This window comes from Penicillium coprophilum, assembly GCF_028826855.1.
Source record: "Penicillium coprophilum strain IBT 35676 chromosome Unknown utg000002l_segment0_segment0, whole genome shotgun sequence".
NCBI lineage: Eukaryota > Fungi > Ascomycota > Eurotiomycetes > Eurotiales > Aspergillaceae > Penicillium > Penicillium coprophilum.
Genome location: NW_026622721.1, coordinates 1240644 through 1267426, shown reverse-complemented (window position 1 = coordinate 1267426; position 26783 = coordinate 1240644). Strand labels below are relative to the sequence as shown.

General features: G+C 48.1%; 12 protein-coding genes across 12 annotated transcripts; 6 read left to right on the top strand and 6 right to left on the bottom strand.

Moving 5' to 3' along the window:
- Positions 1-604: 604 nt before the first annotated feature.
- Positions 605-2137, bottom strand: N7500_001881 (GSK family serine/threonine-protein kinase; the record flags this gene model as incomplete). Its single annotated transcript, XM_056673027.1, has 7 exons — positions 605-738; positions 792-996; positions 1047-1240; positions 1295-1643; positions 1731-1814; positions 1868-2040; positions 2092-2137. The coding sequence occupies 7 exons, from the start codon at positions 2135-2137 to the stop codon at positions 605-607; spliced, it is 1185 nt and encodes a 394-aa protein (XP_056536546.1).
- Positions 2138-6883: 4746 nt separating this feature from the next.
- Positions 6884-8088, bottom strand: tom40 (TOM complex pore protein TOM40; the record flags this gene model as incomplete). Its single annotated transcript, XM_056673026.1, has 3 exons — positions 6884-6991; positions 7053-7700; positions 7777-8088. The coding sequence occupies 3 exons, from the start codon at positions 8086-8088 to the stop codon at positions 6884-6886; spliced, it is 1068 nt and encodes a 355-aa protein (XP_056536545.1).
- Positions 8089-8811: 723 nt separating this feature from the next.
- Positions 8812-11107, top strand: N7500_001879 (bifunctional fructose-2,6-bisphosphate 2-phosphatase/6-phosphofructo-2-kinase; the record flags this gene model as incomplete). Its single annotated transcript, XM_056673025.1, has 11 exons — positions 8812-8825; positions 9007-9195; positions 9258-9293; positions 9350-9447; positions 9501-9670; positions 9734-9814; positions 9869-9976; positions 10024-10143; positions 10197-10571; positions 10625-10801; positions 10856-11107. The coding sequence occupies 11 exons, from the start codon at positions 8812-8814 to the stop codon at positions 11105-11107; spliced, it is 1620 nt and encodes a 539-aa protein (XP_056536544.1).
- A 129-nt stretch (positions 11108-11236) lies between these two features.
- On the bottom strand, positions 11237-11696 carry N7500_001878 (ubiquitin-related modifier 1; the record flags this gene model as incomplete). The annotated part of the gene is made up of 3 exons (XM_056673024.1): positions 11237-11354; positions 11408-11572; positions 11629-11696. 3 exons carry the CDS (start codon positions 11694-11696, stop codon positions 11237-11239), a joined length of 351 nt encoding a protein of 116 aa, XP_056536543.1.
- A 262-nt stretch (positions 11697-11958) lies between these two features.
- Positions 11959-14399, top strand: N7500_001877 (Elongator subunit ELP2; the record flags this gene model as incomplete). The annotated part of the gene is made up of 2 exons (XM_056673023.1): positions 11959-12057; positions 12117-14399. Coding segments are annotated over 2 exons (2382 nt in total), but the record flags the coding sequence as incomplete, so codon positions are not given.
- Positions 14400-14641: 242 nt separating this feature from the next.
- N7500_001876 (uncharacterized protein) lies at positions 14642-15486 on the top strand (the record flags this gene model as incomplete). Its single annotated transcript, XM_056673022.1, has 5 exons — positions 14642-14671; positions 14769-14894; positions 14952-15012; positions 15063-15168; positions 15222-15486. Coding segments are annotated over 5 exons (588 nt in total), but the record flags the coding sequence as incomplete, so codon positions are not given.
- A 483-nt stretch (positions 15487-15969) lies between these two features.
- Positions 15970-18269, bottom strand: N7500_001875 (CeGAL family transcription factor; the record flags this gene model as incomplete). Its single annotated transcript, XM_056673021.1, has 5 exons — positions 15970-16239; positions 16325-16922; positions 16976-17959; positions 18008-18099; positions 18162-18269. 5 exons carry the CDS (start codon positions 18267-18269, stop codon positions 15970-15972), a joined length of 2052 nt encoding a protein of 683 aa, XP_056536540.1.
- Positions 18270-18629: 360 nt separating this feature from the next.
- N7500_001874 (amidase) lies at positions 18630-20538 on the top strand (the record flags this gene model as incomplete). Its single annotated transcript, XM_056673020.1, has 5 exons — positions 18630-18874; positions 18927-18948; positions 19023-19295; positions 19352-19546; positions 19621-20538. 5 exons carry the CDS (start codon positions 18630-18632, stop codon positions 20536-20538), a joined length of 1653 nt encoding a protein of 550 aa, XP_056536539.1.
- A 191-nt stretch (positions 20539-20729) lies between these two features.
- On the bottom strand, positions 20730-22020 carry N7500_001873 (replication factor C subunit 4; the record flags this gene model as incomplete). Its single annotated transcript, XM_056673019.1, has 6 exons — positions 20730-20955; positions 21020-21165; positions 21189-21441; positions 21497-21596; positions 21657-21877; positions 21935-22020. 6 exons carry the CDS (start codon positions 22018-22020, stop codon positions 20730-20732), a joined length of 1032 nt encoding a protein of 343 aa, XP_056536538.1.
- Positions 22021-22506: 486 nt separating this feature from the next.
- Positions 22507-23164, top strand: N7500_001872 (uncharacterized protein; the record flags this gene model as incomplete). Its single annotated transcript, XM_056673018.1, has 3 exons — positions 22507-22870; positions 22932-23000; positions 23064-23164. The coding sequence occupies 3 exons, from the start codon at positions 22507-22509 to the stop codon at positions 23162-23164; spliced, it is 534 nt and encodes a 177-aa protein (XP_056536537.1).
- Positions 23165-23266: 102 nt separating this feature from the next.
- On the bottom strand, positions 23267-24577 carry N7500_001871 (protein GET4; the record flags this gene model as incomplete). Its single annotated transcript, XM_056673017.1, has 4 exons — positions 23267-23853; positions 23905-24057; positions 24191-24447; positions 24534-24577. The coding sequence occupies 4 exons, from the start codon at positions 24575-24577 to the stop codon at positions 23267-23269; spliced, it is 1041 nt and encodes a 346-aa protein (XP_056536536.1).
- A 418-nt stretch (positions 24578-24995) lies between these two features.
- On the top strand, positions 24996-26569 carry N7500_001870 (DXO/RAI1 family decapping nuclease; the record flags this gene model as incomplete). Its single annotated transcript, XM_056673016.1, has 9 exons — positions 24996-25070; positions 25132-25374; positions 25444-25475; positions 25539-25566; positions 25624-25631; positions 25685-25788; positions 25842-26012; positions 26062-26361; positions 26412-26569. 9 exons carry the CDS (start codon positions 24996-24998, stop codon positions 26567-26569), a joined length of 1119 nt encoding a protein of 372 aa, XP_056536535.1.
- Between the last annotated feature and the right edge of the window lie 214 nt (positions 26570-26783).

Genomic DNA, 26783 nt, shown 5'->3' with positions numbered 1-26783 from the left:
TTCTAGCGCTGCAAGACGAAATATTGACCATCATAGAAAGGGTCCTCCCTAAACGTGTATTCAAAGAAATCTTCAAGATCTCTGATGCATTTGTGGGAGATTCACTCCTCCATCCGGGGTCGAGATCGGGCTTGCTGCGTCTGGGGGTTCTTCCCCTCGACCGATGAAACTATGCAGTCTCCGACCCCCAAAGGCAGACGTGCACAGAAAGGGTATCACTTTTTCCTCCCGAGAGCTGTCTCAGACATCTCAAAATAAACTCCAGGCCATGACCTCCCATTTCGTGAAAACCATCAGCCCTTACCACCAAGAAACCTAGTTTCCATTTCTCAGCCATTAAAGGATGCACTTTTCCCACTTCATACCATTCCCTGCTCATTCACCAGTTCCAAGGTTCCACTATGTCCGGGGGTTGAGGCACACAAACCGAGTCCTAAAGAAAGAAAAAAAACAAAAGACAAGGCAGTGCACTCTCAATTCAGAGTTTACTCGAGATCATGATGTAACTTGGTTGACAGGTCGAATCTTCTCACGCACAGTGCAGATGGCGGCACGACAAACAGACGTATCCCTCGCGGAGGGCGGAGGACACACACTGGTCGACTCAGTCAAGGTGTGCAAGCATCTCCTCCTTGGCAAGGGGTTTGAAGTTATCGAGACCAAGGCCACGGGCTTCGAGGGCGGGGCGAGCGTGAGGGGGAATCATTTGGGCGTTGAGATCAGGGGCAATCGAAAGTTCTAAAAGGTTGATTAGTGAGATTTCTTTTTAGGGTGAACGAGGATGGTTGTACCATGTCGTGAGAAATCGAAAAGGGCAGGGAGATCCTTGGAGGGGTTGTTGTGGTGGCGTGAATCCGGCAGCCGGGTGTTCGGGTCGCGGAGCTCATCGAAGAAGGGATGGCACATTGCTTCAACCGCAGACAACCGTTGCGTCGGGGTGTATTCCAGGAGGGCGGAGATGAGGTCAATGGCCTCGGGTGGTGCCTTACGGAAAACCTGTTCGGGTCAGCACCATTTCAGAACTGATGGTATGTGGGGGAAAATACCTTGTTGAAGGGATGAGGCTTGATTTGAGGGAACTTGTGCTCCATATAGTTGGGGTTCATGGTGCGGATTTGTTCCCGAGTTGGAGTGCCCAAAACCTTGATGATTTCTACCAGCTGGTCGATGCCCGATTCACCGGGGAAGAGGGGTTGTCCAAGCATCAATTCTGCCATCACACAACCAGTCGACCAAACATCTAGAAAACAAATACATTAGACCTGGATACGATGCGCAGAAGAGGAATATTTACCAATCTTTGTTGTGTAGTTGGTCGCGCCAAAGATTAATTCAGGCGCCCGGTAGTAGCGAGAGCAGATGTATGACACGTTAGGCTCATTTTCGATTAGAATCTTGGCGGATCCGAAATCGCAAAGCTTCAGGATACCCGTAGCGGGATCCAGAAGAAGGTTCTGAGGCTTGATATCACGGTGGCAGATACCCTGTGAGTGGATGTAGGCCAGCGACCGGAACAGCTGGTAGATGTAAAGTTTGACCTCAAGGATGGGCATCGTAGTCTTGAGTTTGTTGAAGTAACGCGATGCGCGGTACACGGTCTCCGGGACGTACTCGAGGACGAGGTTGAGGTAGACTTCATCTTTCTATTTGGGGGAAATCGGGGGTCTGGTCAGCCCACGGGCACGGGGGACGGAAAGACGATCGGGTGGGACACCCAGGAGACAACATACCCTGTCACCGTTGGAGTAGTAAAAGGCTTTGAGCTCGACAATGTTAGGATGGCGCACAATCCGCATGATCTGCAGCTCACGATTCTAGAGACAGGGTTAGTGATCCGACACACAGGGAGAACAGGTCAAGAACCCACCTTGAATCGCTTATCCTGGAGGACTCTCTTGATGGCAGCATCTTCCCCGCTCGGTGCCATCTTGGTCTGAAACACAACCCCGAAGGAGCCATTGCCGACAATCTTGCACTGAGTGTAGGAGATCTCCTTGGACTCGCCAGTCAGTCCATCTTGGACCTTCTCCCGAATCACCTCTGGGTGAAAGGTCAGCCCGAACCATTGAAATGTAGATCAATATATCTTACCACCCATGCGCAAAGTTGGGAACAACCCGGGTCGATTCTGTGACATCGCGGGAATAGATAGATATGTGAAGTTGGGAAGACGGTTAAACCGGGGTGGAGTAGGGAGGGGCGGAAGGACCGATGAGAAAAGAAAATGGCACCCGGGAGCCAAGAATGTAGTAAGAAGTAGGGAAGAAGAAGAATGAGAGAGAGGAGAAGAAGGTGGGCAACTTTCGTAGAGAATGTTCAACCAATGAAGTCGAATCGAGTGAAATAAGACGGGTTAGACTAGGGAAGGTTAGGTAAAATTGGGGCGGGTTCAGGGCGAAAGAAAGGTGACGTTGATGGAATAGATTTCCTTTCTTCTTTTTTTTTTTTGTTCTTTTGGTTGAAAATTTTATCTGATTCTTGATATTTGAAAGAAACAAGTAAGGGAAAATAGATTCACAACAAAAAAAAGAAAAAAGATGAAAGCCAATGTCCTATGAAGTGGGCAATGCAATTCGGGAAGGGGAGGGGGGGAAAGAGGAAAAAGAGAGGGGCGGGAGAGCTACAAGTTCAACTTCCAATTCAACTTTCCCAGGTTATTACTTAATTACTGTTTAAAGGTCTGTTTAGTCTTCTATTTTTTTTTTTCGATGTAATTTTTTTTTTTAATTTCCAATAAGCTACATATATTGAATTACCTAGAAATGGGCACGGGGTACGAAGTACGGAATAGTAGATATCTTTCTACTCGGTAGAGAGATACCTTTGATACAATTTACAGTATAGGTACTGTAAATAACTGTTATTTACCAGGGTTCGGGAGATGATATCATAGGCACGGGTGTTATTGCAGTATTTACCAATACATGCCCGGTGTGTGAAATTTAGGAAACATTGGAAAACATAATAAAAAGACTTTGGAGAAAGCGGAGTCTCCGGGGTAGTGGGAATATCAAGCTATACATAGTCTATACTCGATCTGTTTATAGCTATACACCTTAATATATTCCCAAAAATAGAGAGACAGAAATGATGTCGGGTGACCCAACGGTGATTTTCCCTGGAACCATTGTCATTGGTTGACTCTGTACTGTAATCTTTTTTCCTATCACGAGACCAGCTGACCTCGAAAAAAAAAAGAAGCTTGGGCCAAGTGGTCCAAGCTGCAATTGGAGCTGGACCCGGTGTGATACTATGTATGCCAAGTTAAGTATACTAGTGTGACTATATACTGTTCTATGAGCTACAGGGGCATTTCAAAAACAAACACACCGGTAATTGGGAGCCAGACCGATTGGAAACAATACAAAGCAGAAAAGCTGTTCGGCCCGGAAAATCATCATCGGAATTGAAAGGGGTTCCCCGTTCTTCCATTCTTTCGAATTTCGATACCATCAAAAGTGTGTCTGTGCAGGGATCCCTTGGCATGTGAGTCGAAGCTATCTCAGCCGACGCCCAGCTCGGGACAATCATTGGGATTCCAGCCGTAGTCCCGTCCATGCAGCCTTGTACTCCGTACCAGCGACCTGGATCGGGCAGATGAACCCCGAGTCGGCATCCATAGACGAGACGTATCAGAAAAGCGAAAATGACCCATGAAAGATCCAAGGAAAAAGGTATGGAAAAGGAACTTTTATCGTCGAAGGGAGGGTTGAGGAATGTTGGTTCCTGACACAAGCAAGCAGCCGACTCAGGTACTAAAAAAGGACGTTCCCTTGAACTTGGCCCCTGCGCTGTAGATGCACCTGGCTCAAAAGGTTTAACGTTGAGGGCATTTACCTCGTACTGTTATGTATGGTATTTGGTATTTCAGCACATTAACGTTTGACTACTCCGTACCTCCGTACTCGGTTTGATATACAATAAAATCAGATAGCAAATATAAAAGATATCTTTCCCGTATCTCAGGTACAGTAACGTGAATATGAAGATCTAAAGCTTCCCCTCATCGACGTCACCAGACATTGAGCAGGTGACCTTGAGGATCAAAATCGCCACAGTTCGGTTCTTGTCATGCGACTTTAATCTTGACAGGCAACAAATGACGCCCCCTCACTAGGGGGTCTGATGCCGTCAAGGTGATCGAAAAACACATGAATTCATGTCATCAGAACTATGCACCGGTACAGTCTTGGCTATATTGGACAGCTGGATACTCCGTACTCGGGATTCCGATGTGTTCATCGGGTCTCGGCAAGCAGTGTGCCGTTGCTGACTCGACAACGCAATATTGATCACTGATCAAACTACTTCTCGGGGATCAAAGTGGGTTCAATTCAATACTCGGTAGCTTGGAAACCCACATATGATCGAGGCTTGAACGATCATATCCAAGTATCGATATATATATATATATATATACATATATCGATGTATGAAAAATTGCACAATGCACATACCAGTCACATTATTGTCTCACAGACCCGGGATGAGGAACCGGATGTGTTCCTGGCAAAAGCAACACTTCCCGACTAGCGCTGGCACGATGTTTAAAAGATCGATGCATATGCACGGGAGGAAACCGGTGGAATGCCTAGCCCAATAGTGCACCATCGGTATGTACGGATCGCAAAGCATGGAAGCAAGGAACGACATTCCGTTCTACGGTCTCTCTGTCAGACACGTGGGCGTATCTCTCGCAATAGTGAGTAGAGAGAATACGGTGGACATGATACACAAAACAGCATTTGACGTCTTCCTAGGTTGGAATTGACCAGGTGGAATTGCCATCTCATCTACATCGTAAAAAAATCGGGAATACCAAGCAAATATGCGAATCATCTCAAAGGCTATTGGTCCATCGCGAAATCGGGTCCAGTCTGCCCACGATATTGCTAGATCTGTCATGTTCATAGCGATCTAGAGCAACCATCCGATCCGTGGAACGTCCATTCACATTCATACCACAGCAGTATTAACGGTGGACACACATACTGCATGGGAATGAATGATTATATATGATTGTATGACACTCGTCAGCTCGAGGAACAAGTACATCCCTTTACATAGTGTCACCCTATCATCCGTCCAGAATAGGTACACATTAACCCGAACCTTGGATAAGACCTCCTAGAACAGGTAGAATGTAATACAAAAGCAAATCATCAAACATCGCCGATATCTGCCAATGAATCGCCTCAGAGAATTGAGATCGCCTTGTGGACAGCCTATCCACATTCATTACTAGAGGAAATTGCATTATTGAAGGGGTCAGCATGTCGTGCTCATACGTTGAAGGTATATTACCAAAACTACTCCGTATGTTGTAGAGAGCCCGTCAATTGGGCAGAGACTCTCGGACCCCTCGAACTGGAACTTCCTTTCCTTTCCTCATTTTGATTCGTCTAGGAAGAACACCATCCCGGGACAGCCATTTATCCGGGACATACATTCCTAGGCGCATCTCAGGCCTTGAAGATAACTGGTCAGTTTCTTCTATAGTGCTCGGGAGCCCGGTAAGAGATTTACGAGAAAGAAAGCCCTAAACAAGGGTTGGACGGGGAATATGATGTCACTAGAGTCCGATAATCAGCGAACCCCCGACTATCAACCACGGGACTTCCAATGAGCACTCCGACCCAGCCACACTCCAAGCAGGGAACGGTAGGGGACTGTGGCCCATCAGGAGACTTCACCAGCGGTTTTGGGTGCTCAGGTTTAGGATATGGAGTAAGTGGCTGAGGATCCCACATGCCGTATCGGGAGAGGAACAGAGCATTTTCCTATTATACATCGTAGTGTACAAAGGATGTATGTTATACTTCATTTTCTATGACAAAACACACTCCACAGTAACCTTCCGTATCATTTTCGAGAGCGAAACATGGAAGACCCAACATATAAATGAATCCACTTTACCGAGAAACTTAGTCCAGCAATTGAGTGGAGAGTGAAGCAGAAACGGTTCCATTCTAGGAGATGCATAGGCCACTGCACTCCGGAGTATTCTACCAATTGGATAAGTTGCTTTAGTGCCCACAGCATATAGTGGAGCAATGTTGTATGGTTGATCTGTTTGATTCGTTGTGGACTTGGAAGATGCCGTCGTTCGTCCCGGTCACCGCTTTGGGCATCTACGGGCATTATTCGGGATCCTTTTCCTCTCCGCTTTGATTTGTGTGCCTGGGTAAGGGCTGTTTGGATATCTTTGTTTGTGAGTCAATTTCGGAACACAGATATTTGTTTTGGTTATGTATCTTGAAAGAACACATATACTCCGTAGTGTACCCAGAGACACTTGAGATCTACATATCTGTGTAATGGCTGATTTTTGTATCAACATCTAAACATTCAACTAGGTAGACAAAGAGCTGACTTTGTACATCCTTTCATCGTTGAAGTCTTGTAGAGAAAAATGAAAAGTCAAAGACACAGAGTACAATAAAAATCATTACAGCCGGATCAACTCAATCAAAACTTGTTTTACATTGGCCCGTCTATGATGCGAAAAACATAACCAGAGCTATCTGCAGGCGCAGCCATGCATCCCAGACCTGGCAATCCCATAGACCCAAAACATGGCCATGCAAGGAAATGAACTGGAAAGATAGCTAGGAGACACAAGATATCAGACCACAGGCCAAACAGAGATGCAGCATCAGGTGGTAATGGAAAAGGAAATCAAAGAAACGGAGTGTGAATCTATACAAAAAAATTTGAAATCTCCATGGCGCCAAACAACTGCTATCTGCACCAGCAACCCAGATTCAAGAGGATATACCGAGAAAGAGGGACAACATATGTCATTCCAGACATGGAGAGTGAAGAACTACTAAAACATGGGGGGCGAAAGGGTTATTATCTCGGGGGATGCGAGAGGAGGGGCTTAGAAAGGAGGAGGGATCATGGTGGCAGGGTCAACCTTGTCCTGCTGCTCCATGACATCCTCACCAGCAAGCTCAAGGGAGACGGCAAGACCGAGCTTAGCCGTTTGCTAAAAAGAAAAGAGACGAATTAGCATGGAGACTACAATTAAAAAGACAAATGTTGCTTACCTTGGCCTGGTCGATCTCACCAGCGAAGGAGAGAGAAATGGGCATCGCAATGCGCTTCTCGAGGAGGCAGCTAACCTTGCCGGTGCTGTCAACCTGGGCGCGGAACGAAGAGGCACGGAAGTCGTACTTGGCGCCGATGGCAGTGGTACCGTCACGAGCAGGGCCACCCATCATAAGAGTAGCGGGAGAGGGCTGGAGTTGGAGGTTCATGTCAATACCAGCCTCCACACGCTCGGACAGCTTGCGCCAGTAAGTGGCATTGAAAGTGCCCTGGGCCTGAAGCTGAGCAGTACCAATCCAGTCCTCACCCTTGTACTTGGCGGAGTAAGACAGAGCAGTCTCGGGGCGAGCGGTGATACCCTGGCGTTGCCAGATAGCCTCGAAGCCAAGGGCAAGACTGGGGGTGACAGACTGCAGGTAACTGCCGACGAAGATACCGGTGAGGCCACCCTCGAGGCAAGAGGGGTTGAAGGCCTTGAGAGATGCAGAGAAGTCACGGCCAGTGTAGTCGTTATCGATCTGGACCAAGCCCTGGGTACCACCGTTCATGATCTGAGCATTGGTCTTGGTGACAAGAGCCTGGTTCCAGCGGTAGTTGGCGACGGCGGCGAGCGCACCGTCGCTTCCGTAGTTACCTTGCATAAACACCTATCGGAGAACAACATGTTAGATACTGAAAATTGCAGTGACCGTCCTACGGATCGCATGGAATATTCATCCTTACCCTGGGGCTTCCGTACATGGCGGAGAAAGCATATGGAGGCAGGTTGCCGGTTGAGCCCATAGAGAAGGCATGCGACACACGGAACAGAGGGGACATGCCGAAGACCTTGGTCAGGTCTGCCCGGAGTCCGGAGAACATGAAGTTGGTCAATAGAACATCCTTCTGCACTTCTCTGGCGAGGTTATCGACAGTGCCGGGGTTGGGCAGGTTAAGCAAGGCCCTCCGGTCGGAGAACGAGGAGTATGCATCGTTGATAGCCAAGGCGGCAGGGTTCTCTGTGAGGAAGGAGAGGGATGATAGGTAATCGGCCATTTTGGTTGGAAATGTGATAATTGACGAGTATATTAGGTGTCGTCACGCGTGTCAGTCTCAGTTGAGACTCGGGGAAAAAAACAGATAATTCCGAATAAAAGGGATTGAGACCAGCCCGAGGATCTGGGACGAACAAACGTCTTCAGATGACCTTTGATAAAATAGTGTAAAAGGGCTGTATCTGATGCGCTCAGGAGTGTAGGGGAAGCAATTCAAGACTTTCCAAGCTGTGAAAAATGCTAGTCACCTGCCTCGGCGTCTTTGGTTGCTGTCGTTCGCCGGGATATTACATAAGCTTTTTCGGGCCTTCCCGGTTCAAGGCAAGACCCCGGGGGATTAGAGGTGATTGGGGAGGGGGGCTATTGGAAGAATGTAACCTGATTTTCACTGTGACTTGAAAGGCTTTTTTAATTCCATTTCAATTGATGCAAATTTTGCTTTAATTGGTTATTGTTTGGACTGTTTCGTATTCTGAAGCCTGAAAAACAAGGCAACCAGAGCCAATGATCTGCACCTGATATCTTGGTCTTGATCGATTACCTATACCGCCTCCTACCCTTAGAAGGTTTCTTTACTTCTTGCTTCAATATCTTGCCATCGGATTGAGGCGGCTCGAAATATCTCTGGTCTGTCCTAGCACTGTCTATCGCTCTACCGATAATCCCGACAGGTCTTGCTTGTATCTTGTGATATTTCAAGATTGCGTCACTTTAACATCCCACCATGGACACCTTACTGTAAGCTTGCCTTTTCCACTTTACAATTCCATGTTTGCTCCCATCAATGTTTTTTTATGTGTGTTTTCTGCTTGACAATATAAAGAGGGCAAACAAAAGAGCCATGTGCCATGTGCCATGTCTAGTCTTGGAGAAGCTGCAGTGTGAAGTTTGATAGAGGATTTGAACTGACATCATATAGCACCGCTGAGATTGTGGCCAACTCCCCACGATTCCGTCGCAAATCGTCAATTTTTGTCGATGCAATTCATGACTTGCCGGAAAAGGCCGATCTGGCCCCGGCCCAGCTGTACAGCACCGAATCTGGTCGGCTGTTCCATTCAGGCCGTATTGTGATCATCACCGTCGGCTTGCCCGCTAGAGGCAAAACGTATGATATTATTTACATTAAGATTGGTGTTACCGAGTAGACTAATTTGAGATTCATGGCAGACATATCTCAGTGGCTTTGGCACGATATTTGCGATGGTATGCTTTACCTCTATGATCTTCCCACTTCCAGAGACATGCTGATGCATTGATAGGCTTGGTGTAAAAACCAGAATCTTCCATCTGGGCGACTATCGTCGTGCCACAATCCCATTTGGCGAGGACATGCCAGATGATTATTTCTATGTCAATGGTGGGCATGGTATTCTGATCTACCCGAACGACCATATTAACATCTCTGACTAGCGACTGCCAAGTCCGTCCTTCTACGCCAAAAAATTGTGAGAAAATGTCGAGAAGACATCTATCACTTCTTGAACCATGAAAACGGTCAAATAGCGATATATGATGCCGTCAACCCGCTAGCCTCAGGGCGTCGCTCGCTTGCCAAGGAATTTGCAAAGCATGATATTGAGGTAAATCAGAATTGCTTCTCTTGAATATTTGACAATAGACTAATCATTGATATATTTTACCAGACCCTATTCATTGAGTCTTGGTGTGATGACGAACGCATCATCGAAGAGAATGTTCGCAGAGTCAAGATATCCTCTCCTGATGTGAGTCTCCTGTGAATTCTTTCTTCGAAAGGACAATCTGACAATCGTGGCCAGTACGTCTCATGGAAATCGGAAGATGCCGTGAAGCATTACTTGAACCGTATCTATTCTCGCATCCCCCAATTCCAGACCATGGAGGAGAAGGACTTGAACTATATTAAGGTACGCGCATTTTATTTTTTCGCACTGCCATTATTCACCAAATATAGATGATCAACGCCGGCGAAAGACTGATTGTCAACAATCGAAGCTTTGGCTACCTTTCTAACCGTATAGTCTTCTATCTTCTGAATCTCCACATCAAATCGAGACGCACATACTTTGCCAGGGTATGTCATCTACTGTCTTATTGCTACAATGCAAAGTCTGACGTTTTATTTAGGCTGGCGTTTCGTTGGACGCAGATTCATACAAAGCCGATGCTTCGTTGTCAGAACAGGGAGAAGACTATGCCAAGAAAATGACGGCACGTCTACTAGCTCACCGGGAAGAAGAAAAGCAAGCAATGATTGAGCGGGGAGAGACTGGTTATGAGTCAAGGCCACTGAAAGTTTGGACTTCCACACGGCGCAGAACAGTGGAAACCGCGAAATACCTCCATGAAAACGGATATAAAATCCGGCAGAGGTCTCAATTGAGCCAACTGCACCCCGGTGTTTGTGAGAAAATGTCTGAGAGTCAAATTCGAGCAGAGTTTGGGGACGAGGTTGCTAAGCATGAGCTTGATCCCTACCATCACCGTTATCCCCGGGCAGAGGTAAGCAGTGCTTCACCCTCTCAAAGTGTGTATTTGCTGACCGTTTTCCTTAGTCATACCATGACCTGGCTGTTCGCCTCGAGCCAATTATCCTTGAACTGGAAAGGGAGCAAACCGATCTGCTGATCATTGCACACGAAAGTGTTTTGAGAGTTTTGTATGGTTATCTCATGGCCTGCAATGCTGCTGACATTCCGTTCCTTGAGTTCCCTCGCGATGAAATCATTGAGGTAAATTTGACTTCGAGTTGGATTAGTACCTATGGTTGATTGACACTATTCCAGATCGTTCCCGAGAGCTATCAGAACGAGGCACAGCGGATTCATATCCCCGATCTCCCCGAAGAGATTATCCCGGCCTCTCCAGAGGACTTGAAGATCCCAGTGCCCCCGAGTGGGGTGGTATCACCAACGCAAGGACTTGGTACCCCAGAAGGTCAAGTAACACCACAGAGTGGATATCGAACCCCCAGTGGAATCCGAACACCGCGTGAGCGCGAAAGAATCTCCCAACAGCACGTTGAAGATGTGGTTTAGGTAAAAGTCCATAGTAATTCGTTTCGCCCCGGCAATACCACCCATATGCTGTTCTCGAATTCCTCCAGCCACAAATCAAGTTCTTTTTTGTCTTCATTGCGTTGATAGCATCAATACAATCCATCATGTCTAACCGCCATGTAAAGTTGAAACAAAAACGATGTTATCCCCTTGTTGAAGTTCATATGCCTCTTCGCCTTCGAGTTCCCAATCCGCATCATTGATAAGTACGAGAATGCCTGGTCGTCTGTCGAAGTCATTAGTATTGCTTGGATAAACCCCAAAGCTATGTTGACATACACATTGTCCTCCATGATGAACATGTCTATCCTCTGATCCTTCATGAGGTTGTCAACGAGGTATTTCAGCAGATATGATATGTTGGGCCTGCTGCCATCCTCTAAACGAGCAGGTAGAACGACCTTGTGCTTGCGCTCATTCCCGAATAGCAATTCTAAACCGCCACTATCGAGATCGATTATCAGCAGAGGTTGATAGATTGAAGAAAAGATTTGACGTACGTGAACTCGACGGTGATAGGGATAGGAAATTCTCCCTGACCCGCATTCGCATTTGGAGTATCAGTCATGGCGTTGCAAATGAAGGGAGATATAGAGCATATAGCATTTATATCTTTTATTGGGAGCAAATAGAAAGATATCACAAGTTGAGCCCGTTAAACATGGAGGGGCTAGGCGGAGACAGAACCTCTTATCGATAAGCCCCAATCTTCCCGCAATTTCTTTGCGGCTTTTCTCCAACTTATTCTCAGTACAGCAGCACAAACAGACAGAAGGGTTCACAGGCCCTTCATAATACTCCATGGTTGCCGTCGAAACAGAATACATTAGTGTGGGGGAAACCGGCACCCTGGTGCTGCGGATTGGGATGTGCAGACAGGCGTGCTCGCCTTCGGTGCGGACAACAATGTCGCCTTATGGGATCCTCTAGTAGGTCCATTGAGAACAGCTGTGCATTGATAACAAGGAAGAGCTGACACTTAGTCAAGGACAAGACTGATCGCGGCATCCACGCCCTGCTTGTTGGTCATACTGACAAAGTCAGCGTCGTTCGATTTTATACATGCCCCGCCTCAGGAACGAGATTTATCGTCACCGGCTCTGTCGACCACACAATACGGGTATGGCAAAAGGACAATTCCAATCCTCACAATTATGTCCTTGCTTTTACCCTTGAGGGCCACACAAGCTCAGTGAATGCGATCGCCGTCGCTGATGGAACGGACATCGTCGCATCTGGAGCGGCTGATGGCACAGTTCGGATCTGGAGAATAAATGCACAGGACGAACTGAAATGCGAGCTCCTTGACACGCTCACAATGACACCACGGTTTTTCCCACTCTCTTTATCAATGCAAACGCTTGAAGGCGATTCGGACAAGCCATTGGTTTTGGCCGTTGCGGGCACAACGACCAAGGTTCAGATTTACGTCTCGGAAACATCTGTCGACAAGCCAGAGTTCAAGCGCCGGGCTGTGCTTGCGGGACACGAAGCATGGATAAAGGCTCTTTCGTTCACCCAGGACAAGCAGAACGACGGTGATATCCTGCTAGCGTCTGCAAGTCAAGATAGATATATCCGTCTTTGGCGACTGCATCGGGGTGAAGCGAGTGCCCCTGCTGCGATAGATGACACGGATCCTCTGCTTGGGGGAATGGAGCCTACGTTGTCGAACAAAGCCCATGAATTCGAGGCTGCAGGATCAAAATACTCCATTACTTTCGAAGCTCTTCTCTTTGGACATGAAGACTGGATCTATACCATTTCGTGGAATCCTGATTTGAAGCGACAGCAGCTTCTGTCGGCTTCGGCTGATAACACGATCATAATTTGGGAACAAGACCAAGCGTCAGGAGTTTGGATGTCCACAGAGAGAATGGGAGAGATCAGTGTCCAAAAAGGATCTACCACAGCGACTGGTAGTGCAGGTGGCTTCTGGATTGGGCTCTGGTCACCAGATGGCAAGCAGGCGGTGAGTCTTGGCCGCACAGGTAGTTGGAGAGTCTGGCGACATGATTCCGACTCGGATCTTTGGTTACAGAGGTTTGGCGTTTCGGGCCATGTGCGCTCATCGAACGGTGTACAATGGGAGCCCACTGGAGGGTACTTGCTTTCAACTAGCTCAGATCAAACCACTCGGCTTCATGCAAAGTGGGTTCGGGGAGATGTAGGCTCATGGCATGAGTTCTCTCGCCCTCAGATTCATGGGTACGATTTGAACTGTGTCGACACATTGGGACCCTCACAATTCGTGACAGGCGCAGAGGAGAAGCTCTTGCGTGTGTTCAATGAGCCCAAACCAATTGCCCAGTTGCTCGAGAGACTCACTGGGTTCAAGCAATCGAATGACGAGGATCTCCCAGACACTGCTGAAATTCCAGTGCTAGGTCTCTCGAACAAGGCACTTGGAGATGAGGCACCAGTAGAAGAGGATGGAAAAGCCCCGGCTACTGAAGCGCCAGTCGCTTCTGCCTCACTGGCTGCCGACCACCCGCCACTGGAGGATCAGTTGTCACGTTACACATTGTGGCCAGAGCATGAGAAGCTCTATGGCCATGGCTATGAGATATCAGCAGTGGCAGTGAGCCATGACCGTAAGCTCATTGCTACAGCCTGCAAGGCCAGCTCCATTGACCATGCGGTAATTCGCCTCTATGATACGTCGGACTGGCATGAGATCAAACCTTCTCTCACTGCGCACTCGTTAACCATCACGGACCTTTCATTCTCGAGTGACGATCGCTATCTTCTCAGTGTTGGACGAGATCGCCAATGGGCAGTCTTCCAGCGAAGCGATACAGACCCAACTATGTTTATAAACTTCAGCATAAACCCCAAGGGTCACTCTCGAATGATCCTGGGTGCAGCCTGGGCCCCAGCTACAACCAACTATGTCTTTGCCACGGCAGGACGTGACAAATCCGTGAAAATCTGGCAAAAGTCGGAAGACACCTTCGTCTGCAAAACAACCGTGGCTCTGACATCGGCGGTCTCAGCAATTGCTTTCTTGCCCGCAACATACAAAGGCACATATGTTATTGCTGCCGGCGAGGACAGCGGCGTCGTCTCTATTCACGGAATTGCTGCTGACACCCTCGAAGCACAGCACATTGTGACTATTGACAAGGTGGTCTCACCTTCAAAGACCATTACTCAATTAGCATGGCGACCAGTGTCTGCAGAGGCGGATACTAAGGATCAGTTCGAATTGGCGGTGGCAAGCGAGGATACCTCCACACGGATATATGCTATCTCGACCCTGCTCTCATGATTTGTATAAAATAGGTTTAGTCCCTCTTTATGAGTTATGATGAAAATCCTCAGCGTGTTGAATCCTGTAGATACAAGTAAATACTGCCTAAGCCTTAAAAATAGTGAGGTCTTGCCATGTTAGGACGTTTGTCTCTGTCTCCCCTTCATCTTCTCTCTTTCTCACTTTAAAATCAAACAATCCCGGACGCCCAAAAGGGCCGTTTCTTTTCGTTCTTGTCCTTCCTTTAAGAACCAGCTACGATGCCGAACCCAGGCAAAAAACGAGCCGCTGTAAGTTAAATCCAGTTTCAAGGGTCACCCTGGAGCGTCTGAATCGATCAACACCTGCCCTCAACCTATCTAACATAGACTGACCGTCTTTAAATAGGAATGGTGTACGTTCTGTGAGATGGGCGGGCACACTCGTGAGGAATGTCGGCGTTGGGCCGCCTGTCTGAGGGATACGGTCGTGGCTACTCACGCAGCCATAGCGGAGGCACACAAGCCCCCTCAGGTAGGGCCACTAAAGAGCATCCCGGAGGCCACTTGATTAACAATTTTATGATACAAGCCAAGGACCAACCCCAACAAGAAGACCCGACGTGGCCACCGCGGTGGCTCAAACCGCCAAGGTATGTTCACCCAAGAGCCATCGAGACAGATACTGACAATGCATACTCAGACAGGAAGTTCGTCCGTCACAATGCTGCCCCCCCTGCCTCTCCCTCCTCGTCCTCCCCCTCCTGCTTCCTCTGCGGAGGGCTTTGGACGCACCTCCTTCAAGCCCAGTACGTCAACATACTTGATATATAAAAGGGCATGATTCGAATATCTCCCTTAGGATGTATGCTAACCTGGAAGTGATTATAGTGAACACCACCACCAGTGCTCAGGGTAGCCCTAGAGCGGGCAATCTGGACCTGCTTCTGAGAATAGGGCAGGTCTCTCAGTCTGAGGTGGACTTTCTTGTCCAGGCCTTGAAGGAATTCAGGGAAAGAAGCGCTCGCGAAGACTTCGTAGAGAAACCCCTAATTGAGGATGAACCATACCAGAAGGAATTCAGCCAGGGCCCTAATGTACAACCAGGAAGTGACGATGAACTTGACAGGTAGGATCCTTGAAAGTACAACTGGGATCGGTTTGGAGGCACAGAGATATTATCGTTGACGTTCAGGAAATTTAACCAAGATGATGTTGCTTCACTTCCTATGTAAAAGATACTTTCTTCAAGTAGACAGATTATATGGGTATCCTCACATGTTGTCTCAGCTTATACGTGGAAAATTGGTTTTCACAACCCGAGAAAGGGAGAGAAGACTATTCAACAGAGCATCCTGACAGACCACTGGAAAGACACCTTAAGGCCGCATAAGCGGTTCGCAATATACTGATCATAGACATAAATTTGGGTATATTGAAACTTGCTCTATTGGCAGACTGCAAAATCGAGTGAAAAATGACTCTTTCATATGACATGAGCCAATCAGGTCGAAAAAAAAAAAGGAAATCGTACATCTCGAAGATCCATTTCGTACAAATACTTGGAAAGATCACGACTCAGACCAAATCAAGCAACCCCGTCCGAAACCTCATCCTTGCGCCCACTCCGGAGCCTTAGATTCCATGATCTGTAGCGAGCGTAGGTGAGCTCTATACTTTTCCAGATAGGGATGATTCCCACCCCGGAAGCTGGTCATAAGCAACAAAAAGTCTTCGGCGAGACTCTGGGGTGTGCAAGTAGAAGTTGGTGGTAGTCTTTCAGAAAAGTTGACGGGCATGTTCAGAGGACCCCCGTAAGGCGAGTTAGTGTTGTATAGGATATTTGTTGCGCAAATTGCGATATCGTACAGTTTCTCGGTCTAGATATTGAGCCGTCAGTATGGAGTGAAGTTCACAAGCAGAGCCTACACATCTCCAGGTTATAGATGAGAGCAAGTCACATACCAGACCGATGCCATGGGCCTCCATGGAGCTCAGCCGTAATGACTGGCACAGTTGGAGAGTGGATTCAGCAATAGATATGGCATATCCGAAGCTTAGCTCGGGTTGTTCTGAGTGGGTACTCAGAAGCCCGTGAGTTGAGGATAGGAGCCAGACACGGTTCTGGAGCCATTTCTGGGTGATGAAAACGTCTGCTGCTTGGGTTTCCCGTAAGCCCATGGCAAATATGGCATTGTTGGTTTCGTTACGTCCTCCCTTGGCTCGCTCAAACCAGTCATAGCCTCGATATCGTTCAGCTTGGTTGATTCGATTGAGATTCTGGTGGATGGAGAGTGCCTTGACGTCGGTGAGCCGCTGGCAGTATCCGTTGCTGATATCGCATCGGCGGTTCCAGCAGTCGATGACATCTTCGTCGATGGCATCGAATAATTCCATCATTCGTGCGAGACCCATCATTCCCTCGGCATCTTTTTCGTTGTGGACTATAATGCCAGAAACGACGCTATGTGTGGCGCTGTGGATGAAATCATGCACTGACCGCATGGTAAATCCTGGCTTCCCCCAGAAAGTTATTGGGTGTCGGTGTTGCAAAGCATAGGCTCTGATATTTATGGTCAGCGAGTTGATTCCGAGAAAGCTAGATCGTTTAGTTACCTTTCTGTGATAGAGAGGACGAGATACGTTCGTAGTCGCTGGCCTTTCTCTTCCCCAGGCAGATCGTGATATGACTCGGGATCATTCAACCCCAGTGTGGCCGCAAGATCTAGTGCTTCGCGTATCCGGAGCCACGCTGCATTATGTTGGTTACTGCCAAACAAACAGCCAAAGAGGAAGAAACTTGTTAGGACCGCTTCAATAGTTGGGTTCTCGCCAAAATCCGAACAACTTCGCATTTTGGTCGCTTCGTGCATCATGGCTCGTGCCTGCAGAGCTCGGGATGAGGATGTTGGCCGCTCATTGATCTCAATTGGCTGTGTGAGTGAGAATGCACATAATGACAAGAGCATGGCCCCAAATTGGGAGTTCTTGCGATGTTCTTGTGCGAGCATTGAAGTGTACAGGGATGACCGGTTGAGGACGGGTATGGTCGGATGTAGCCGATCAAAGTAGACGTCAATCCACGGGATCATATTTGCTTCGTTGATTGTAGATGGCCAAACTACACCAGTCTCCTGGGTACCCGAGTGCATAGGCCCCACGGTTGGTGAGAATGGCATATTCGGACCTTCCTGGGGTATTCCCATGGCCCCAGCGTCGGGAACTGGCTGAATGATAGATGGGAGAGATGGCTTAAGGTAGACATTACTTCCTGGAAATTCAAAGACAGGAACTTGGGAATCCAGATTATCTGGAAGCCAATATTCGGCGTCATTTCGATCGTTCCAGCTCACGGCGCTATTGTGAGAATCTATAGATGCGGTTTCCTCACCCCAGGCTGCCATTGAAGGTGGTATACCTGGAGGCACCAGTCCTCCGGCCCCCTCCAGGGGGGCTGAACCAGTGGGCGTCCAAGGTGCTCCGGGCACAGGACCTTGACCAGAGTCCACGGATGAGGTCGGAGTTTGAAATTGAAAGGCATTCTTAGACTCATCTTGGGGATTTATGACAGTTTGTTGCTGTCTGATTTGCGACACGCGACTTCATCCCAGTCAGTGATACTATTCACAGTCACGGGCGGTTACTCACTGCCCGGTTGGTCCGCGCTTCTTCTGTGGCTGAAGGAATGTACACTCGAAGCCCATGGACTGACACGCCTTGCAAGGCTGTGATAAGCTACACTACGGAGTATAGCTCAGTCAGTTCATGTTGATACAGAAAAAAAAAAAGGGGGATGTCTCACCTTGATTTTGCGAAACTTGCATTGGTCGCACGCTCGTTTGGTGACAGCGGCTTTATGTGAACGGATAGCACCCGTGGCAGAGCCTGGGGATCTAGATTCCATCGCCATGATACAGTTAGTTGAGCTGTCAGGCTCTCAGAGAAATTTGTCGAACATAAAAATCCCAGGTCAAAGAAGGTTTGACCCACATAGGCCATTCGCCCCCCCCGCTCTCAGCTCTTCATCTTCTCTCTCTCTCTCTCTCTCTCTCTTCAGATATTTCACAAGTTCATATATTCTTGAATTGATCCCCCAATGATATCGGAAATACGGCAAATCCAGGTTAGAGATGAACGAGGAAACTGATTTGGCACGAGTGTGCCACGTCCCCACTTGATAAGAGGGCCCGTCGGACTGTTGTCCGAGCAGACTATACAAAGCTAGTCTTGACCTCCCAACACGGCTCGTAAAAGTTCAACCTATAGCAACATGGGCAGTCAGACTTGGGAAGAGATCGTTTCCCAGAAACGGAACAATAGAGATCAACTCATCGCACCGTACTTAGTCAACGTAACTCAACGTCTGCCGCAAGTACGGAATGTCGGAGAGCGTACTCGACTAGAAGATCCCTTGTATCAAAAGATCACGGATATTGACAGTGTCGCCACCCTGCTGGAATCTCTGGAGAAAGGGGAGTTTCAAGCGGAACAAGTGATCAAGGCATATATCCAACGGTATGTCTTCGATCGAGGGTTGAAACGGACCATATACTGATATCATTGGTAGGGCTGTGATAGCCCATCAATTGGTATGCGTGTGCCTGGCATCCCCATTCCCATTTCTGTTCCCGGCCAACTCACTGATAGAATCTGGCATGAATAGACAAACAGCCTGACCGAGGTTCTTTTCGAAGATGCCCTAGAACAGGCAAAGCAGCTAGACGTCGACTTCACAGAAACCGGAAAGCTCAAAGGTCCTCTACATGGGATTCCGATTACGCTGAAAGACCAATTCAATGTCAAAGGCGTCGATACGACCCTGGGATATGTAGGCAGGTCCTTCATCCCGGCTCAGGAAGACGCTGTGCTCGTGCAGATCTTAAAGAACATGGGCGCTATTGTCATCGCGAAGACAAACATTCCGCAGAGTATCATGGTTCGTTCAAGATCCTTACTGGAAGTATCGGATTCGGAGATTGACTTTGCCTCCAGTGGGCCGAAACCGAGAATCCCCTCTGGGGACTCACCACCAATCCTCACAATCCAATTTATTCAGCTGGTGGCTCAACTGGCGGCGAAGGTGCTTTGTTGAAATTGCATGGATCACTCTTCGGATTTGGAACTGATATCGGCGGAAGCGTGAGAATCCCACAAGCTACAGTGGGATTGTATGGCTTCAAGCCAAGCGTAAGTACAATTGCCATGAATAAACAGCTTGATTTCTCTTCCACGGGATATGTGCTTATGATCTCCAAAAACAGAGCGCTCGGATCCCTTATCAGGGCGTACCCGTCTCCACCGAGGGCCAAGAACATGTGCCATCTGCTATCGGCCCGATGGCCCGAGATCTCCGGTCGATCTGCTATGTGAGCCGCCTGATAGCGAACAGCCAGCCCTGGGACGTCGATCCTCGCTGTGTTCCCCTTCTTTGGAATGATACTGCGTTCCAAGAAATTCAAGACCGACCTATGGTCATCGGCTTAATTCTGGATGACGGCGTGGTCAAGGTACACCCGCCTATTGCACGTGCCCTGCTAGAACTCTCAGAGGTGCTTAAAGCACATGGCCACGAGGTTGTACTCTGGGATACGTCTGACCACCAGGGATGCATTGAGATTATGGATCTCTTCTATACGGTCGACGGGTGTGAGGATATTCGTCGGGATGTAGCCGTTGCCGGCGAGCCGTTTATTCCACACGTTGAAACGCTGCTCAACCGCGGCAAGGCTATCTCGGTTTATGAGTACTGGCAGTTGAACAAGCGAAAAATTGCGGTGCAAAAGAAATATCTGGATAAATGGAATGCAGTGCAGTCTCCGTCGGGTCGGCCTGTCGATATTCTATTGAGTCCTACTTTGCCGCATACAACTTTGCCTCATCGCAAACTCCGGTGGGTTGGCTACACCAAGATTTGGAATTTCCTGGACTATCCGGCTTTGACGTTTCCGGTGGATCGAGTGAGGGCTGAGCTGGATGTGTTGCCATCGAAGCCTTATGTCCCAAGGAACAGTCAAGATGAGTGGAATTGGAATCTTTTCGATGCGAACCAGGCAGATGGATATCCCGTGAATCTGCAGATTATCGGGAAGAAATTCCAGGAAGAGAAGGTACTGGGGGCTGCTACAGTTATTGAGAAGCTCTGGAAGAGCCACGTCGACAAATCTAATCGAGCTATCTGAAACGTGTAGGCAGAATATGATCTTGGGTTAACTCGCAGACTGAAAGACGTACTTCGCCGTTGTTTGGAGTGAAATTTGGGATAAATAGGGTAGACATAACTCATTATGCAGCTTGATGGGATATCTGCCTCTAGAGTCACTTGAATGAAAAACGCCGTGGGAATATGCAACAAGACAAGCAACATTGAATCTCAAGCCTTGGGAGGCTCGAAAAGATCGGGTTTCATGTTAATCTTGCAAAGCTTTGCCACACAGCCACTCAGTTGAAGCAGTGACTGCACACCATCTAGAATACGCATATGCGTGAATCCAATCTCCCGAATGAACTCCAACTTGGAATGTTCGGACAATGTGGGGATGGTCTTGGTGACTCGGAACATGGTGCTGATGATATCGTGAGAAGAGTATCCCAGGGTCCTGTAGGTATGCAATGGTTAAAAAACACCTCCAGCATCTTAAATTCAACACATTTGCAACATACCATAGTTCATTCAAACCCTCCAATGCCACATCCACCTTGCCTTCCCAGCAAGCTTTGATCATCGCTTGGACTTTGACCGGGTGCGGGCTGTCGACTACCCGGAAAACATTGTCTCCGCTGACAAAGCCGAAACCGGACCAGGTACTCTGTAGGTTGTTGATAGCCTGACGCATGTCTCCTCTGCACTGAAAACAAGTGCAGCAATGCCGTCCTCGGAGTGCTGGACCTTCTCCGCCTCGCAAATCTGCATCAACCGTTTCACAACCTGGGCGTCCGTCAACCGGGCGTAACGAAGAATGGCGCAACGTGATTGAATGGGTTCGATGATCTTATTCGACTGGTTACAGGCGAAGGCAAATCGTGTGGTGGAGGAATATATTTCCATAGTACGTCGCAGGGCTTGTTGGGCACCGGCAGTCATACTGTGGGGAGATGTGAGTTCAATGACCAAGAAACGGAGCTCTGACGAGAACCAACCTATCGGCTTCATCAAGAATGACCAACTTATGGCGTCCTTGGGGCAATGTAACCTTCTTTTGGGCAAAACCTTTGATTCGATTCCGGACCACATCGATACCTAGACTACAGCATCAGTATCGACCGCTCAAGCAGTATAAGAAACGATGCAAGTACTTACCTCTCTCATCACTAGCGTTCAGCTCTAGAACTGCCTCCTTGTATGCATCACCCAACATTTGCCGCGCTAGACATAAAACTGAAGTGGTCTTTCCAATACCCGGCATGCCGGAGATGATAACGTGTGGCATATTGCCATCTTTGGCAATGATCTTTAACCGTTCCACTGTTTCAGTGTTACCGACAATATCATCGAGGAAGATTGGGCGATATTTCTCGACCCTGTTGGCAAGTCAAAGGTTAGCTCTGTTTAATATTTTGCAAGGCTATTCTACCTACCAGGGGAGCTCATAGTCCACCGGAGCACCAGCAGTATTTGCCTTGGCACCGCTGCGAGCGGCAGAGGAAGATTCAGCTTGCACCATCGTGAGCGATTGGATTCAAGAGTGAAGAACTGCAGTGAAGGGACGCGAAAGAAGCTGGACGCGTGGGAAACGCGATAACAGCTTATCAGCTGGTCTGTGCACTTCGGAGATGGATGTATGACATTTGAAGTATTGAAGTTGTTGGTTTTTTTTTGTATATTCTATATGGTATCCTTAGTAGCCAATTGATACTAATTTGCTAGTTATTGCATGCATAGCTTAGCTCAAGGCTGGTGCTGTCGTGGTTGTTTTTTTGTCGTATCTACTTCATTCCGTGTCATTCTTCCTCCTTTCACCCCAACAATTATTCTTAATACCTATATTCCCTTTATTTTACACATCTTTTGACACGCACAGTTGGAAGCAACCCTCTTTCCGAACATCTAAATTTACTCTCTGCGACGCACAGCGCTTGCTGCATACTCAGAGCCTCCCCCCACTACAACAGCCAAAACAGCCAAAACACAAGCCGTGGTGTGTACAGTCATGCAAACGTCTGGAATCATGAACCAGAGCTCAGTCCGCCGTAACCTTTTCCACGGGAACCTCAGCCGCAGACCTGCCTCTGCAGGACCGCCCAATGGCGCAGTTCCTCAGAACCACAACGGCCTTTCCAATCGCCCCTCGCACCGGCTGAAGACTACATCTTCGGATTCGGGACCGCATACTCGACCATACAAAACGTCGGAGACCAAAGATATTGTGGTTCGAGACAAGAATGGTAGCTACAAGCTTGAGATTCCGACGTTGCCGCAGGCCCTGGTTGGAGAGGATGGAGAGGAGCTGGCCGAACTTGCGCCGGAGGATGGAGGATTTGATTCTTCGGAACTCACTGGGCGTGACAAAGAGAGTGGGTTTTTGATCCTTGCTGTATCTCTCTGTGATGTATATTATACTAATGCTTGTTACAGAGTTTGAGGCCGCTCTTGTAGAAATGATGGTTCGGCACCGGACCAGGCAATCGAACGGTGAACCTGATGGTAAGTTACGGTCTGGCTTAAGTCTGACGGCTGTTTCTGTGGTCATATACTGATCGCAAACAGAGATTCTAAACATGGTCCACGAGAGCCTACGCAAAAAAGTAGCATCATTGGATGACGATAATTGGATGTTTGAACCCGAGAAGGACTCGATTTCTAACTAAAGGGAGCTGCGCTTGCTGCATGCATTTTGATTTCATTACAGTATCAGTTGGATATGTTTCCTGCAAAGGCCTTCTTCAAAAGACCCACGCATCTGGTCTTCTTTAATCGAGCTCCATGCTCGATGGGGGTGCCTCAACCTTCTTCGTAGCTCTGGACTGCGATAATCCTTTGCCACCTGCCTTGTTTTGACCTCCTCCAAACAACATGCCGCTCATCATGTCCATCAAGGGGTTTCCTTGGCGCGGGATATTGATAGCGAAGTACTGCTCGCCAATCTGGGCCAGAGCATCGTCCCAGATACCAACTTCTCGAATTTGTGCCGCATAGTGTGCAGTGAGCTGTCGGAAGAGATCGGCACCTCCGCGCTGGATGGCCAACATCAACATGCTGATGAAGTTTACCAAAGGAAGGGCAGGGAACACCCGGACGTCGGAGTTGGCGCTGCTGACATCCTGTACACCGAGTTGAGGATTGGCTGCTGAGAGCCGCGAAGTGAAAATAAGCAGGGCTTTATTTGCGCTGCGGATATTTCCAGTGAGGAGGTACGGGAAGACTGCGCGTGACACATAGATCGCGGCGGTGTGTGGCGCGTCACTGGTGTACCACTCATATTCGAGCTTTGCGAGAGTCTCGGCTGATTCGGAGGTTCCTAGGATGAGATGCTTCTCGGCATCGTATGGCTCGTTATCTAAGGTGCTAGGTTAGAATGCATCAAACATTGCGCTCCAGCATCACCCACCTTCGGCGTATACTGAGCCAACAGCATGATGTAGATCTGAATCTCCTCGTTCCAATGGCCCAAACTTTGCACTCCATCCAATCATTTCTTGGATGAATCTCTTTCGTGTAGGTTCCTCGGATGGGAATTCGCGCAGCAGCTCGATCAGGCGCTCTGAGGAACAAAACCATGCGAGTTAGTAATGCTTTGGCTGTGATTATTACTGGGGCACCTGAAGCACCAAGACCGACCACCGCATGCTGCAGCAATCAACCTCCAGTAGTAAAAAGATATTTGATAAACTCACTCTTCCGAGCCCGACCCACTGCATCATCATTCCCACCTGCAATCTCCCATTCGGCCTTATTGTATACCTCGAGCACCAACATGATGGCCAGGTCTCCACCGCTGGCCGATGCACCCTTCTGAGAACCAGCTTTCAATAGCTCCTTCGCGCCACCAGCCAGAATCTCCGCCGCAGCATCGTAGTTGGACTGCTTGATGTAGCGGGCAGCAATGACACGTAGTTGCTGGTGAGCCTCGTAATAAGCGCCGTCAGCAATCCTAGAGACAAAAATAGACAGTCAGAGTGGGATCTTTTGAGGTCCGAAGGTGGTCCAAGATGGTTATGGGCCAGGTGGAATTCTCACTTTTCTCGCTGTCGGGCGATGACTTTATCGATCCGGGATGACATGTCGACTAGAAGTAAGCGCTGACCATGTAAATCAAAGAGAAGTACAACCGAGGACGCTATCAAGTAGAGTGAACAGTGTAAGAACGTTCGCGGGGAGTAGGTTGAGATTTGGTGGGGACGCGGCAATTCGCCCAGAGAACATGTGCATCTCCGTCATCTCCTCAAAAATACCTTATGGTGACTTGATAGCTGGAACTACCAGCTTTGGTTTTTAACACAATCCGCATTTTCTGTTGATTTGAATCTCTTCATTCTACTGGTCCCGTTTCCGGCGATAATACGATCATAACAGCACTATCACGGGCATCCCTAACGACTATAGAAGCCTAACTAGGTTGCGACAATCTATATCAAGGGCTAAGCAATCACTCTTCTCTGTTGGACAATGTCCATCATTGAATAGTGCGACAAACCCATCATGAACCGGTCTACTTTCAACATCCAGCCCCTGCACCGTTTCGGCGGCGCAAATACCTCTATCCGAAGACCAAGAGTAAGCCAACGACCTGGCGCTATATCAATGAAATGAAAACAAATAGCTCACTTGGTGTTAGGAAATTGCTTGCTTCTCTTATGATGGTCAACGTCGTTTTTCGCTGGGCGATTCGTCCATGGCCTACTACTACACGCCAGCTCTCCCTGCTGACCTGAACAAGGGCTATGACACCTTCCAGAAGCTCAATGATGTCCCGGATGAGCACTTGGATGCTTTACTTGATACCATTGCTGCTCACGAGAAAGAAACAGAAAAGAAGTGTGATGTAGATATCATCACATGGAGAGGAATGATGACCAAGGTGTGTTGAATTCAAGTCTGGTGTGGACTATCTCCTGATCTTGAATTAAACCCTGATTCCTATGTACAGATTTTAACGGCTCCATTTGATAATATGAATGGGTATGTAAGCCTGAGCTATTACCAACATCGCGTGCTTTTTCTCTAACCCAAGGCTATCTCTAGCTTCGAGATGAATGCAACTCTTTTCCAGGTATGATATCAATCCCAACAGAAATGTCTAGCTTCAATTGTCTAACACATATTATAGGGCACCATGTGTGTATACTAAGCTAGTAAGGCCATGGTATAAGGTGTTGACCAGTCCCTAGATTCATCGAAGAAAACAACGAGTACAAGAACCAACAGAAGGAGATCCAACGAAAGCGGGGATCGCCACCTGGAATGGCACCCCAGGAGCTCATGATGTATTGGGGTGCGTAAAGAACCCCCATGGAAATATATGCCTAGACCAACTAACCACCCTAGGCTACAAATTTGAGAACCTGGCAGTACTTCGGAAAACGTGGGACGAATCAACCCGCGAAGAGATCGAAGGTCGCGAGAACGAAATCGTCAATAACGCAGCACAGTACTGTTCCGTCGTTCGTACCGGCATCGGTAGCGTGCGTATGATTCTCGGTGGGGAAGTTGATGCCAGTATGTCATACCGATATCCTTGTGGGTAAATGATGCTGACTTTGTCTAGTCTGGGATAGCAAGCCATCGCGAAAAGAAGATCCCATTAACTGGGTTGAGCTGAAGACATCAGCTCAGATTCGCAATGACCGCGATATGCTAAAGTATGAGCGGAAATTGCTCAAATTTTGGGCACAATCATTCTTACTCGGTGTTCCTAAGATTATTGTGGGGTTCCGAGATGAAAATGGCATCTGCCGTAGCTTGGAGGAACTAGACACAGCTAGTATTCCTGGGAAAGTGTTGAGTGTCGGCCGGCGGACTTGGGATGGGAACGTCTGTATCAATTTCACGGGTGCATTTTTAGAATGTAAGTGTTCCTTCTTGTTGAATTTCTAGCAGCACTGACACGCCTTACAGGGCTTAAACAGACTATCAATCAGGAAGGGACGTGGAGAATTCGGAAGAAGGAGAAGTCTTCGGTCATCGAGGTCTATCAAGTTGAGGAACAGGGACATGGTGACATTCTCTCGCCCGCTTTCAAGGCCTGGCGTTCAACTACGAACCCGAGTTCGTGATTGAATTGAAAGACTTAATGTACGCTAGGTAGGGCTAATGTACCGTTATTGCTTAATTATATGTTTCCTCGCAATGTTTGCCCTCTTGCCCTCGGTTTCCAACCTCATCCAATATAGTAACGGCCCGTTGGGACTTTATCAAAGATACGGATACATGCGTCTGCATATTACGGGGATCAGGGATCGTCTGTTGAAGAATCTTGGGTATTTCTAT